The sequence below is a fragment of the Misgurnus anguillicaudatus genome, chromosome 12 (genome assembly GCF_027580225.2).
Source record: "Misgurnus anguillicaudatus chromosome 12, ASM2758022v2, whole genome shotgun sequence".
Taxonomy (NCBI): domain Eukaryota; kingdom Metazoa; phylum Chordata; class Actinopteri; order Cypriniformes; family Cobitidae; genus Misgurnus; species Misgurnus anguillicaudatus.
Genome location: NC_073348.2, coordinates 38,154,546 through 38,168,758, shown reverse-complemented (window position 1 = coordinate 38,168,758; position 14,213 = coordinate 38,154,546). Strand labels below are relative to the sequence as shown.

At 34.0% G+C, this 14,213-nt stretch overlaps 3 protein-coding genes across 5 annotated transcripts in view; 1 reads left to right on the top strand and 2 right to left on the bottom strand.

Moving 5' to 3' along the window:
• The window catches only part of clip1b (CAP-GLY domain containing linker protein 1b), a 34,817-nt gene extending 30,525 nt beyond the window's left edge, over nt 1-4,292 (top strand). For both annotated transcript variants that reach the window (XM_055207612.2, XM_055207613.2), the window contains 2 exons: nt 37-149; nt 1,702-4,292. In XM_055207612.2, coding sequence (XP_055063587.2) covers nt 37-149; nt 1,702-1,930 — 342 coding nt within the window. In that variant the 3' untranslated portion in view covers nt 1,931-4,292. The remainder of the gene's footprint in view (nt 1-36; nt 150-1,701) is intronic.
• Nucleotides 4,293-5,656: 1,364 nt separating this feature from the next.
• On the bottom strand, nt 5,657-10,959 carry LOC129446496 (B-cell CLL/lymphoma 7 protein family member A). Of its 2 annotated transcripts, none has more exons than XM_055207616.2 (6): nt 10,762-10,959; nt 9,495-9,576; nt 9,315-9,408; nt 8,526-8,675; nt 8,231-8,301; nt 5,657-6,535 (listed from the first exon to the last, which is right to left on the bottom strand). In XM_055207616.2, exons 1-6 carry the CDS (start codon nt 10,851-10,853, stop codon nt 6,464-6,466), a joined length of 561 nt encoding a protein of 186 aa, XP_055063591.2. In that variant the 5' UTR covers nt 10,854-10,959; the 3' UTR covers nt 5,657-6,463. The 2 variants fall into 2 exon arrangements, with proteins under 2 accessions (XP_055063591.2, XP_055063589.2); XM_055207614.2 differs by having other exon boundaries at nt 8,231-8,325; nt 10,762-10,957.
• A 1,783-nt stretch (nt 10,960-12,742) lies between these two features.
• Nucleotides 12,743-13,977, bottom strand: LOC129446497 (hydroxycarboxylic acid receptor 2-like). The gene has a single exon (XM_055207617.2). It carries the CDS (start codon nt 13,778-13,780, stop codon nt 12,803-12,805), a length of 978 nt encoding a protein of 325 aa, XP_055063592.2. The 5' UTR covers nt 13,781-13,977; the 3' UTR covers nt 12,743-12,802.
• Nucleotides 13,978-14,213: the final 236 nt, after the last annotated feature.

Sequence of the window (14,213 nt, the reverse complement as noted above, 5' to 3'; positions counted from 1 at the left end):
GAAAGTCTAATCTGCCATGTTTACCTTTCGGATCAGATCAACTTTCTGAACTCGGTCATTGTGGATCTCCAGAGGAAGAATGAGGAACTGAAGGTGAAGCTAAAGAAAATAGCGTTGACTGAATTCAACGGAAACGATGAAGACGACGGGTACGTTTTTGATCTATTTTTTTGTAATATATAATAGATATTTTGATTTTATTTTTCATCTGAGATTTGGGCCTTTGCACTTAGTGTGCTAATACACATTTTGAAGTTTGATGAGTAAAACAAGGTTTTGATTTGAATAGAATATTTGAATAATAATGATTTTTTAATTATGATTTTTTTTGCAAGCAAATAGCTTGATTCTGACCCAGGTAAACTACACTTTATTAAAGTACACTTAGTAACTCTTTCCCTGCCAATGACGAGTTTTTAAGTCAATCCATATTTTGGTATAATCCACTAGGTGGCACTCTTACACAACTTATAAAACACTGAACCATCTACTGATCCAAAAACAGTAAAAACTCTGTGCATGTTTTGATCATCGCTTTGAATCTGATCTTTAACAAAAGTCCTTTACAAAAATGCAAGTATTTCAGCTTTTTGCTCAACATGTGGTATTTTTGAAGAAAAGGCGATAAAAAGAGAACAAATACGTTTGGTCTGTTCTTTTATTTGATATGATTTAAAGAAGAACATTTTCTGGAAGGAATTAAACTTTTGTGAAAATCATAAAAATTATTATTTTTAAACTATTTTAAAAACTTTTTTAAACGCTGGCGGGGAAAGAGGTAAATGTATTATTTTCAGGCATTAATTTTGTACATATTAGTCTTTAGTACTTAAGATACACTTAAGAACATAAGTACTGGCCTTGACCTTGATCTTTTTTTTTAATACACTAAATTAATAAAGTATTATTGTTATTTAGTATACTTTTTCAAGTGCACTGAAGTGAAGTAGATATATACTTTTAATTGTAGTATATTTGTAATTTATACCGTTTACATTTTCATTTAGCCCAAAAAATAACAACGTAGATTCAAGTACACTTTATTATTACCTGGACGATACCGATTTCAGATTTTTCTTTGTTAACAGACAGGAAAGAATGATTTAGTACATGAATAAGATGTTTATTTGCTTGTTAACTGGCTTTAAAAAAAAAGGGTAGCTATTTGAAATTGGAGATAACAACTGCATCTTAAGCACAATAATCAAAAATGCAACATACTTCAAGATTAAATTTCGGGATTTAAATAAAAAAGATTGGTCTGACTTAATTTTTTGTGGAATAAGGATATATAAATAAAATAAAATTAATAGACAGGCTAAATAAAATCGCAAATTCAGGGCCATGTGCAATATAAACAACGGCTTATCAGACATTACACTGTGATGAGATAAAAAGGAAATGCAATTGAGGAAGTTGCCTTCAGAGGCACATTCAAATAACAGCTTTGTCCCCAAAAAATAGAAAACAGTCAGTTGCCGATTGCCAAAGAGATCCAGTTCCGATTTATGGCTGGTCATTCGTGGCATCCCTAGTTTTAAAGCATTTGCACACCCTCACATACTTTTATCCTGGCCCTAGGATTTGCTTTGGTTATTTGTCACTAATATGTCCTCAATTATATCATACGTGCAAGTCTTCACTACTGTTACTATTATGTGTTAAAGTGTTAAAAAGAATAAAAATGATTTTTCTCTAAAGTCTTGGTGAGGTCAAAAAGAAGAAGAAAGCTCCCCCACGTGTTTTCTGCGACATCTGCGACTGCTTCGACCTGCACGACACAGAGGACTGTCCCACCCAGACGCAGTCCCCAGACTCCCCTCCTCACACCAGCTACCGCGGGAGCCGCAGCGGTGAACGGCCGTACTGTGACATCTGTGAGGCGTTCGGTCACTGGACAGATTCTTGCAACGATGACCAAACCTTCTGAACTTACCTTCAATCCTCTGCCTGGGTGCAGGCAATGCACAGACCGCTTTCGAACAGATTACTTAATATTTTTATATACACTATATATACATTCAAACCTCTTGTACATTCCCTTAAAAGTATCCGTACGAATGAAGGCTAAGATGTGCTGCATTAATGTTATTCGAAGGTTTTAATGACAAAAGATATATCGTGGTTGTTAATGCTGTTCTGTTTTTTTACTATTGTGTACACTGCAAAAAAATACTTTTGTCTTGTTATTAGTAAAAATATCTAAAAATTCTTAAATTAGGATGTTTTTTCTTGATGGGCAGGACGACCCAGGAGGGTGGGTCTGGTTTTTGGACCAAAAACATCAAATTTAAGTGAATCTGCCAATGGGGTAAGCAAATTTTTCTTGATTTTTTTCTTGAATTTAGTGTTTAAGAAAAATGTTCAAGATTTTTTGCTTTCCCATATCCCATTGGCAGATTTTTCACTTTTAAGTCACTTGGGTTTGATGTTTTTGGTCTGAAGGCTAGACTTGTTTTCGTGGGTCGTTTTGCTCATCAAGAAAAAACATCTTATTTTAAACATTTTTACTGAAAACAAGACAAAAATACTAAGATTTTTTTTTTTGAAAATGATTTTTAAAAATAACTTTCTTAGTATTTTTGTCTTTTTTTAAATCAAAATGTATAAAATATAAATTTAAGTGAATTTGTGCTTAAAACAAGCAAAAAAATCTGCCAAAATGTTCTTAAATTTTTCACTTGAATTAAGTTAAGATTTTTTTGCTTATTTTAAGCAGAAATTCCATTAAATTTGGTGTTGTTGTTTTTTGTGTGTCTAAAAACTAGATATATTTTCTTAGGTCATTTTGCTCATCAAAATGCATCTTAATTTAAGAATGTTTAGATATTTGTACTGAAACAAAACAAAAATACTAAGTAAGAAAGTCATTTTTTGCAGTGTGGATTGATCTGTTGATGAATTACCAGCAGGAAAATCGGAAAATGCAATTTCTTTCCTACTTTCAATTAATTTTCAAGTCCTGGCACAAACTCGTGCAATTTGGTTGAGCCGAAAATTTAACATTAGATAACATTCAAACAAACAGAGCAATTTATTTTATTTTTATTTTGGTTTAGTGTAAAAAATGTCTTAAGGAGATAATAACACCACCCTCATGTTGTTCAAACCCATATGACTACGCGTCTACACCGGGCGCGAGCATGGTACCGCATGTTGGGTTTTGTTGTTTTGTGTTGCATTGCGTCTTGTGTAGACCCGATGTGAATTGCATTCTGGTTATTTGATGCATATTTGGGCAAATGTAATGGATCATCAGGGATTCTATGCATACAGTATTTGCAAAATATGCACAATATAATAATTATTAATAGATTTTAAGAGTACACTGGAAAAAATGATTTTTAAGAAAAAATATCAAATTTAAGTGATTTTGTGCATAAAACAAGCAAAAAAATGCCAATGTGGTATTTTTAGATATTTTTACTGAAAACGACAAAAATTCTTGAAAATATTTTTTTGCAGTGTAGTATGGCAGGTCAGCCGACTTATAGTTGTTTCTGGATTCATCTAATAGGAGATATTTTAATAAGAAACAATTACGCACTTCAGCTTTAAGAACTCAAAGTGGAATGCTATACATAAACATTATAAAAACCTGTGCACCAAACAAAGATAAAGCTAACCACTTTTAACTTAATGCACTATTCACTTTAAACATATACAGCACACGAGCTGCCGTTCAATGAAAATAAGTTATTACATTTTACTGTCAAAGGTCAGATATGTAATCATGATATTGTTACATAAATTGCCTGTTGTGTACTATTTGTATGTTATTTCTAGTATTTTTGGCCTATTCACACCAAGTTTTGCATACGATTTTAGGATTAAATATTTTTATGGATTCTAGATTAATTTTAATTTGTTTGCATGCTGAATAATTACTTGAGGTTGTCTAACGAAAATTTATCACCAGACTATTAAATTTGGATGCAAAAATAATGAATATTTTATACCTCTGTGTAGTAGAGTGACTTCAGATTTGGTGTGAACAGGCCTTTACTATAGCACAACTTTAAAGCACATGATCATATTGTATCTATTCATATTTATGTATTATTAACAAAGTTTATTAACAACCTAATAAACTGCAAGAGTTAGAATAGCTGAATTGCAATGAAGTTGTGCACAAAACTCTGTAATTATGAATATTATCATTTTGTTAAAATTAATTTGATCAAAAATTGCATTCACTACAAATTCAGATCTGTTTTGTGACGGTCTAACTATTGTAATTGCTTTATGTACTGTATTTTCCAATGCACTTAATACAATATCTTCTGGTGTCATTGTATTTTGATATATAGCATTGATTGTGAAAATGTTGTGGTCAAAATGTTTGATCATTTTCCTAGTAGCGGCCAAATTAACTAGTGGCTAATATATAATGGGTGATTGGCTGCTTACCTACGTCAAGAGTCCACCTCTATGATATTTGGCATGGCCTTTATTGTAAGTTTAGGGGATTTTTTACACAAGTTTTCCACAGAAACTGTTTTACGCCCAGTCACTTAGTAACCAAAAATATCAAATGTAAGTGATTTTGTGCATACAGCAAGCAAAAAAATCTGCCAATGGGGTAAGCAAAAAATCTTGAACATTTTCCTTAAACACACAATTTAAGAAAAATCTAAGAAAAATTTGCTTATCCCACTGGCAGATTTTTTTGCTTGTTTTATGCACAAAATCACTTACATTTGATATTTTTGGTCTAAAAACTAGATTTATTTTCTTTGGTAGTTTTGCTCATCAAGAAAAAGCATCTTCATGTAAGAATTTTTAGATATTTTTTACTGAAAATATTTTTTTTTTCTTAAATCATTTTTTGCAGTGTAGGGAAAAATAAAGCGATTTGTCATAGGGAATCAATAACTCAAAAAGTGCTTATACCAAGTTCTAAGTTTTCACTATTCTGACACGGCACAGGGTGAGAGAGAAAGAGTTAATTTTTTTTTAACTAAAGAGACTAAAACCAAGGACAGCACAGCTCCTTATAGTTTAATAATTTCACACGATAGGTCACCATTAGTTCCATCTCATCTATTCAAGATCCCAGATCTCCTCTACATAACAGAAGCGGCCTGATGAATATTCACGTTTTTACATCGCATCCAGGTGAACATCAACCAGGTGAAATCAATTTAAACAACAAAATTAACTGAAAATCATACTATTAATAGATGTTAAATAAGATGCTTTCTAGACTTTCTATCATTTAATACAGTTGCAGATTTTGTTTTAGTTAAGCTTTGTGAATGGGCGCGCGATATAAAACCTCGTAAAGGTATAAACACAGCAGCGCGCGGAAACGATCAGAGGCGGGATTTCTGAGGTAAGACAGTTTACCTCACGATTAATGTTAAATAACTCATATAATATACATGTATGGAATAACATGACTGTGTATATAACATGTAGGTGTGTGGGTACATTTGGTACCACAAAAAATATTTAGGTGTAGGCTATAGCATTACATTTTTGTTAGACCATGTGATTGTTTGTTAGAAATTATGAGTTGTAGAAACGTTAACGTTTTGCAAAGTTGTGAACATACGCGTCAAGATACAAAAATAACGTTTATGTCTAACCACCATATGGAAAATCAATATGAGATGGAGGATATGGGTCAAAAACCACACAAAAAACTCAATGATCTGATTCAGTGTGTTACCATTTTTATAAAAAGAAATCGAATATGCTAAAAACAAACAAGCACTAATGATGCAATAAATAAAACCAAATTAATCAACTGTACAAGATAAAATAATTTCAAGAAAACATGGTCCCAAATGTTTTTGTTCTACTAGTACATCATCACGAGTTCCCTTAACATTGCTACAATGGACCAAAGTCAGAATGACTTTATTGTTAAAAATGACCTTATTGAAAACTGACAGATTTATCTAAATTAAATTTATCTTCCAATGATCAAGAATGGAGTTCCAGCTCGCAAGTTTGCAAGTGAGGTATATATCAATTAAACTTAATGTGTAAGATTGGAAAAACCAAAAGCCACAGATTGAAAGAAAGAAAGAAAGGAGAGATCCCATAATCTATGTAACAAATGAAGAACCCACACTATAACAATACAACCTTTCTGCAAGTAGTCAGAAAAACAACGAGTAGAGTCATTGAAATGATAATAAAAGATGATCACAGCAGCAAATCCATCTTTTATCATTTCAAATCTACGCAGTGCATTGACTTTCATACTAACGCTGTATATATTGTACAGGAGTTTGTTGGAGGGAGGTTGCACAGGATCAGGTCAGTGTTTGTCGACAGCACAGTGATGTCAGCAGACCTCCGCTTCACAGACTTTAAGAGGTAAGAAGACGAACTGGGTGAAGCTCTACTTGGCAAACGTTGTGTTTACAGTGAAGATCAAGAATGGTTTGGTGAGTAAGGACGCTTTTCCTCACTGGTTGCGACAGGGACTTGTGACAGGACACTAGTCAGCTTAGTTATCCAAGTCCTGAGAAGATGATTCCACTTTGCTTTTCTTAGTGGGTGGGGAAGCATCTTCACTTTCCTGATAAAAGCACAACAAAAACACTTATTGAGTACAAACGATAACAGAATTATGTTGGGGGAAAAATTGACCTTAATAAGACAAAAATAAGTTTACACATTTGTTCCATCTCTAAAATAAGTGTGATATCCAAAGTAATCGATAAAGCTATAAAAGAGCTTGGTATTGCAACCAATTCGGAGATTCGATTACATTCACTGAAAAAAATGATTCATTGAATTTAATCAATTTTTTAAGGTAAGTGGTTGCAATCAATTTATTTAAGCTACATTTAAACAAAAAAGATTAGTAACGTAAAATAAAATGTAAAACTTTTGTTTAAATGTAGCTTAAATAAATTGATTGCAACCACTTACCTTAAAAAAAAATTATTAAATTCAATGAATCATTTTTTTCAGTGTTCTTGTTTATATGGTTTCAATTCAATATTGATTCATTATCAATATTTCATTAAAAATGTTAGTTTCCAGACTACACTATACAAAATATTGGGTTGTTTTTAACCCAGCACTGGGTAACTATAGGACAGAACACATTTCTGGGTTAAAATGACCCAAACAATGGGTTGTTTTAACCCAACTGCTGGGTTGTTTGTTTCAACATGGTTGTTTAACAATAACCCAGCAGTTGGGTTAAAACAACCCATTGTTTGGGTCACTTTAACCCAGAAATGTGTTCTGTCATAGTTACCCAGTCCTGGGTTAAATATTTTTGAATCCAGACATAAAAGTACAGATGAAATTCACATCCTCCAAGTAAAGCATGCACTACAACCCATACGGCAAAATATAATTGTAAATATATTTCAAAATATACAAAAAAATTGCCAAAAATTATATGTGGTGAAATATATTTTGGAATATGTTTACAAAAATGTATTTTTCATCAATATTTTTTGTATATGCATTTATATTCACGTCGCATTGAAAGAATAACTTTGTATGTTACAAACCTGTAAACATAACAGGTTTGAAACGGTTAAAATTAAGTATATTTTCAACTGCAAAAATATACTTCTAATTTTATATTTTATACATACTTATACATGTTATACAAACTTTTATATTTTGGCCAGAAAAAATATATTTGTTGGGTTTTAAAATTAGAAATGTATTTGTTATTTTGAAATATGTTAATATATAAAAAGGTTAAAACTTAATATATTTTCAAATTCAAAAATATATTTAATAAATTTTCATTTTCTACAAAATGTATTTAGCATTTATTTAAGACATATGTTTGGCTAGAGAAATTATTTTTTTTTGGAGTATGGGAAGAACCAATTCAGGGGTTTCCCAAATCAATATTGTTTCGTTAAATTGGATATTTCGGAATTGTTATTTTTTTACCCAGCCCTAGTTGCATTAAGATCGGAATATTTTTTTGCACGGTCGAACGCACAATCTTGCAAAGCAAAGTTTATTTGAATCATCCATATACACGGACGTTCAACGCATGCGCATTGCGACAAAATGCAATGCATCTTCTGAGCTACATGCATGCATGTGCAACCTACATGTACAAAGCTTGAGCATTGCCCGCTTTCCGGGTGGTGCTGTAAAACTGAACAATAAAGCTACTAAACTAGCTTTACCCTCGTTAGCAGTGATCTTCCATGGAAGTGTGTGCAAAGCTTTTATTTTGGAGGAACTTCAATTTGCATTTAATGATGTGTTGAAGCTCTGTCTGATTTACCTGAGTGTTTTTCGAGGTGTCTGATAGAGACTCCTTCTCCCCTGATGACCGGGTATCTTTTTTGCTTGTTACTGAATGGGCAGAGTTACAATTCTCTGTTAAAAAAAGTCATTTGTTATTTAAAATGAATTCAGATGACAAAATCTGTAAAGATAAACATCTTGCAGTGATCACTGTAAAATTTGCAGCATTCTGGACATATGATGTAAATATATGACAACATATACAGAAGTCTCAATACAGATATTTGTGTAAGCATGAGATCTGTTCACATTGTTGAAGTCGCTTTGCATACCTTTGTCAGGAGACGTTGTGCGTTCAGCCTTGCTCCCGCTTGCATCGGTGTGAGAGGAAGCAGCGGCCTCTGGTGTTGGGCTTGTGCTACAGCTGGTCTCCATCTTCACAGGAGAGGAGTCGGCTATTGAGCTCTGATTGCTGTTCTCATCTATTAAAGAAAAGAAAATCTCACCATTTCAAAGTAAAACTCAGTACCTAAAATTATAGAAACCGAATAAACACTAAAAGACACCTGGATCAAGATTTCAAAAAAAAAAATTTTGTGTTCTCAGCATGGCTCATTGGCTGTGTCTCAATTAGCTCCCTTGTTCAGTAGTCAGGGCACTGATCAGGGAGTCGGCCATTTTAAGGGCGGTCTCTCTCTCAAAATCATTCCAGTGCACTTGAACCTTCGTTCCCTAAAAATTTCCACAATGCAATGCAAAAACCAGTGGGCATTGAGGGTCCCAATGTTGACGTGACCTTTTCTGAAGCTCTCCAACAGAAAAATCACATGAGCCAACTTAATAAACTTCATGAAATGCGACAAACGTTTGTTTTAGTTTTAATATAAACACACATTGCTAGACAGTAAGGGACCACAATCTACTTAACAATTTAAATGTAATATTCCTTTACATTTATGCACAGATATAATGAAAGCATTTTTAAAATAATATTCTTTAACAAGTGTTTAAAAATTAAGTCAGAGAGATGTTGTTGTTGCCGGCTGTAGATGAATAACAGCTGTGAATTATTAGGGAGCTGATTGAGACACAGCCATGGTTTATCATTTTTTCTTACTGACCATGCATGTCCATCATTCCAGGGGAGGAACTGTTCTCCGGAGTCGTGGCCTCTGATCCGTATTTCTCCTCTCTGCCCGTTTTCTTTTTATTCTTCTGTAGAGAAAAAAGATGCGAGTTAGAATATAGATACAAAACTTTATATAAAAACCAGTTTCAAACATTAACATTTCTAAACTTACATCATCTGTCTTTGATTCAGTCACTGGAACCCATTTAAAGATACGCAGTGATGTGTCTCCAACCGTCACCCACTTTTTCTCCCTGTGAAGTACAGTCATGTATATAACATTTTTAAATAATCTATTTTTGGTGTAATTCAAAGTGTAACATGCATATTTTCTAGTCTAAAATACCTGAATTCAAATGGGCATTTTTCAATTTAGTGCATAACTTCTGCTTGTATAGCAATACTACATGCAACACAAATAAAATCTGACACTGTCGGTGAAATCCAAGCTAAAGTCTTATAATTTAATGGCTAAAAATGGCTTTTAGCTGGGCAAGGCCACATATATCTATTTAAATGAGAATATCCAATTACATCATTGCACAACACAAAGGGAAGGGACGATGCACTTACTAAAAAAAAACAACATATCCAAATATTTATATTTTTGGTAACACTTTGCAGTAAAGTTCCATTCATTAACATTAGTTATTGCATTGGCTAACATTAACCAACATAGCATTTAATAATCTATGTTAGTGTTAATTAATACCAATACAATTGTCTATTCATGGTAATTCGTTGTACAGAACTAACAGATGCAACTTTTGTTTCGATTTTAAAACATATTAGTAACTATTGAAATAAATATTCACTAGGAATAATAAATGCTTCAGAAGTATTGTTCGTTGTTAGTCCATATTAAATAAATAATGTTAATGCAACCTTAATGTTTCCATGTTGCTTTACAACATCCAAGTTGTACTTTAATGTTGTAAAATATCAGTCATGCAATGTCCTGACTTCCCTGTCCCAGCCCCCACAGCGCTCCATGTGTTCAGTTTTATTTGTTGTAAAAGAAACTCAACGCGCTGCATTTAAACTCGCTGATCGCGTGCTACAGTCACTCCCGCGCGCACAGGTGACTCGTGTACTTTAAAAACACTCGTGTTTCGTTCCCAAAACCGCCGTATCTACAGTGCGCAAAACTGCAGAGAGAAATGGCTTCATGTGACTGCAACGAAATGGCTCCTGGGTTCAACCTACTTCATCCTCACCAGAACCCTTTAAAATCCTAAAAACATTCAAATGTATGGTTGGATGTCGTGTGCGCGCGCGCTGCACCTGGCTTGCGCTCGGGTTCACTTGGATATGGAGCTCAAAAATGACCCTTATAATTTCACTCTGTCCTCGTTTGTTGTTTCTCTTTCTCTCCTCCCCCACGAGCGGCTTTTTTCTCACTGGTGGAACAAACACGGGGCTTTTCTCTGCGATCTTACCATTTTCGTACTTTCTCAATAACCGCCATAACGCGTTTGATGTCATCTTTGGCTCTGCTCCGGGTCTCCGCGCGCACTGACCTGCCAGACATTCCCGCCGCTCGATTATATTTTTAAGCTCGCCGGCAGTTCACTCACACACAATGCGCGCACACGCACTAGCATACAGTGAACGCTGAGCGGCGCGCTGGGCCGGGAGCGCGCCTGCGCCATTTAAACAGGGAGCGGACGAGCAAGAATTTAAACTCTTTTGTTCTTCTCGATCCCTATAAGCGTTGTGGAAATGTTAGTGTTTGTATTTGTCAATTGCTATATTTGCCACCAAGATAATAATTTAATAGTAGGCTAATAAATTAAAAGTTGTTTAAGCTCAAATCTTTATACTGATACATTTTATAATTATTATTATTTATTATTATTAATTAATTAAATATATTCTTCATTTTGTATTGATTTCACAAATAATAACTTGCATGTATTAATTAAGCTCACATTTCTTATACAAAGTGACTTTGTGGTATTCATTTTAATAATAAAATGAACATTGGGGTGGTTTCCTGGACAGGGTTTAGGCTAATCCAGGACTAGGTCTTATTTATATTAGGTCATTTAAGACGTTTTTACAAACACACCTTACAAAAAACATTACAGGTGTGCATCTTGAGCCAAATTAATGTCACCGATATATGTTAAAATTAGTCAGGAACAGTTTTATTTAAGCAATTCAAACATGCATTTTAGTCTGGGACTAAGCCCTGTTTGGGAAACCACCCCATTATGAATCACTTCTAACAATACAAAATTTTATTTGATGCAATATTTTAAAGTATGTCATAAATTGACTTTATATTAGTACTTTCTGTTTTGCAAAAAAAAAGTAAAAAATATTTAGTTACACAAGAGACATGTTACCTCATATTCTAAGTAGTTAGAATATTTAGATTATGTCTAGTAATATGATTTTGATTAAGGACATACATTGCTAAATATCAGAATGGATGTTGAAGAGTATCTTACTCAAAATAAGAATGTAAATATTTAATATTTTGAAGGTTGCATTCAATTAGACATGTTATAAAAAATAATATGAACAAGAAAATATAAATAAAAATGCCTCAAATTGCTTTTCAAATACAAAAATACAAAAATAAAATTAGTAAAAATAATCAGACATGTAAACAAAGATCTACTTTGACTATATTATATCTTTAATGAATAAAAGTGAAGACACATAAAAAATATTAATTTAAATCCTTGTTAAAGTCTCATGCATATAAAGTAAACATATCAAGTAACTTAAAATAAATGTTTTATTATAGAAAAATATTAAAAACTGCAATACCCTACAAGAAATGCAACATTATACAATACAGGACAAATATAATAAGGCATACAATAAGGCTGGAAAATGTAATATGTGATGTAACAGGCTAAATAATTTGGTGTTCGATATGCGATACAGTATTTATTTTTCAAATATCGATTTAAATTGTATTAAAATGTATTTTAAAAAAATGTATAACCAACATTTTTTTCAGATTTTAGGAAAAAGAAAGTATCACTTCTGAAAGTAAACAGCCTTGTTTTTTCTGTTGCATAAAACAAATCCGACATTTTAACAATGTAAACCAGCAAACAAGCAAAATAAAAATTCAATATAATTTCAAATAATTAAATATCACCCCTATAATGCACAGTTGCATGCATTCGCATATCCTAAATAACATCCACATGCCAGATAATACATTATCCGCATCAACCTAAAATGTTGAGCATACATTCGTTTATGAAGTATTTATTGCAAACCATATGCATATCACAGTATTTTGGTATATATTACACAGCCCCAGCACAGAATATCACTAAATAAAGTACTAAAATGTTAAATGTGTTATTTAATTTTATAACCATTGTCACAAGATGTATAGAAATATCTAAATGATCATGCATCGGCAGCTACTTTGGTATGAATAAATATTTCACACAAAGCATAAGGCAGTAATGTGAAAATGTCTACATAAATATTTGCATTGCAACTTGGCTAAGAGACATTAGTTGATATTGTAGCACAGCTATTATTCTTCTCCTCGTCCTTGTTTTTTTTCCCTAGAAGTTTCATAAAGAGTTTATTGATTGCTCCACTAAAAGCAGGGCTGGAAAAGTAATAAACGATGGGGTTGAGCACGCTGTTAAAGTAAGTAAAGCAGACGGTGGTGTAAAAAGCCACGTTTGCATCACGGAAATAATGGCACTCACTATACCAAGACTTTAGGACCCACACAGCAATACGCGAGACGTTACTTGGAAAGAAACATACGATGAAAACCAAAGCCACTGCTAAGACAAACTGGACGGCCCTCTTGATTTTACCACGTTTGTCCACTGTCTTTTTCTTCAACTGCCACGTAATGCAAGTTGTGCAATAGATAACAATACACGTAGGCACAAAGAACTGAATAACGTAGAAAGAATTGTGCCAGTCAGACAGCGAATTATGCCCCAAGCAGATATTGAAACTCTCACACTGGGTGCGGTTGTTTCGGAAATAGAAATGTTTGTCCGTTAAGAGGTAGACGGTCATGGCTACGATAAGAGTCCACAGACCAAAAGAAACCCACGAGGCGTATCGCAGACCCATCCGATTGATGCTGTTGAGTGGGTGGACGATCTTCAAGTAACGGTCTACGGCGACGGCAGTGAGGAAGAATATGCCAGCAGCCCTGTTGGCGGCCAAGAGAAACAGCAAAATACGACAGAAAGCGTCTCCGTACACCCAGTCCTTGCCCCTGAGGTAGTAGTCGGCCCTGAAAGGAAGGCAAAAAAGGACCACCGAATCTGCCACAGCCAGGTGGGCTAGATAAACTGAGTTGGGCTTCCAGGTGTCCCTGTGATAGAAGAACATAGAGAGGGCGAGGATGTTTCCCAAAAGGCCCAAAATGAACTCTGTGAAGAGAATAGGTGGTAAAACTTGATCCAAGATGGGCGCGTCAAAAGCGCAGCAGATTGAGGAGTTGTTCATGGTTCTGGTGCAGAACTTCAGATCTTTGCTGTTTCATCTCAGTCCAGCATTGGCAATGATCCCCCCAAGACTGCATCTTAAATATGTCTGCTGACATGCAAATGATGTGGTTGTTAGCATGCACATGGACAACAAAAACCCAGGTGTGGTGGGTAAATGGTCTCAGGGGGCATTTGTTCCTATTATGAAATTAATAATCGTATGTGATCTGTTTGTGTGGTTTTACCTACCTTTGCCAGGGATGCCTTGGCACAGTTTGCATCAGTGTGAGACCCAGCAGTGGCCTCTGGTGTCAAGTCTGTGCTGCAGCTGCTTTCCATTTACCCTGCTAAAGAATCAGCTACTGAAAAATACCATCTTACTGTATGGTAAAGGTCCCAATGTGTACCATTTAGGTACAGATATGTATACATTGGGTACCAATATGTGAGGT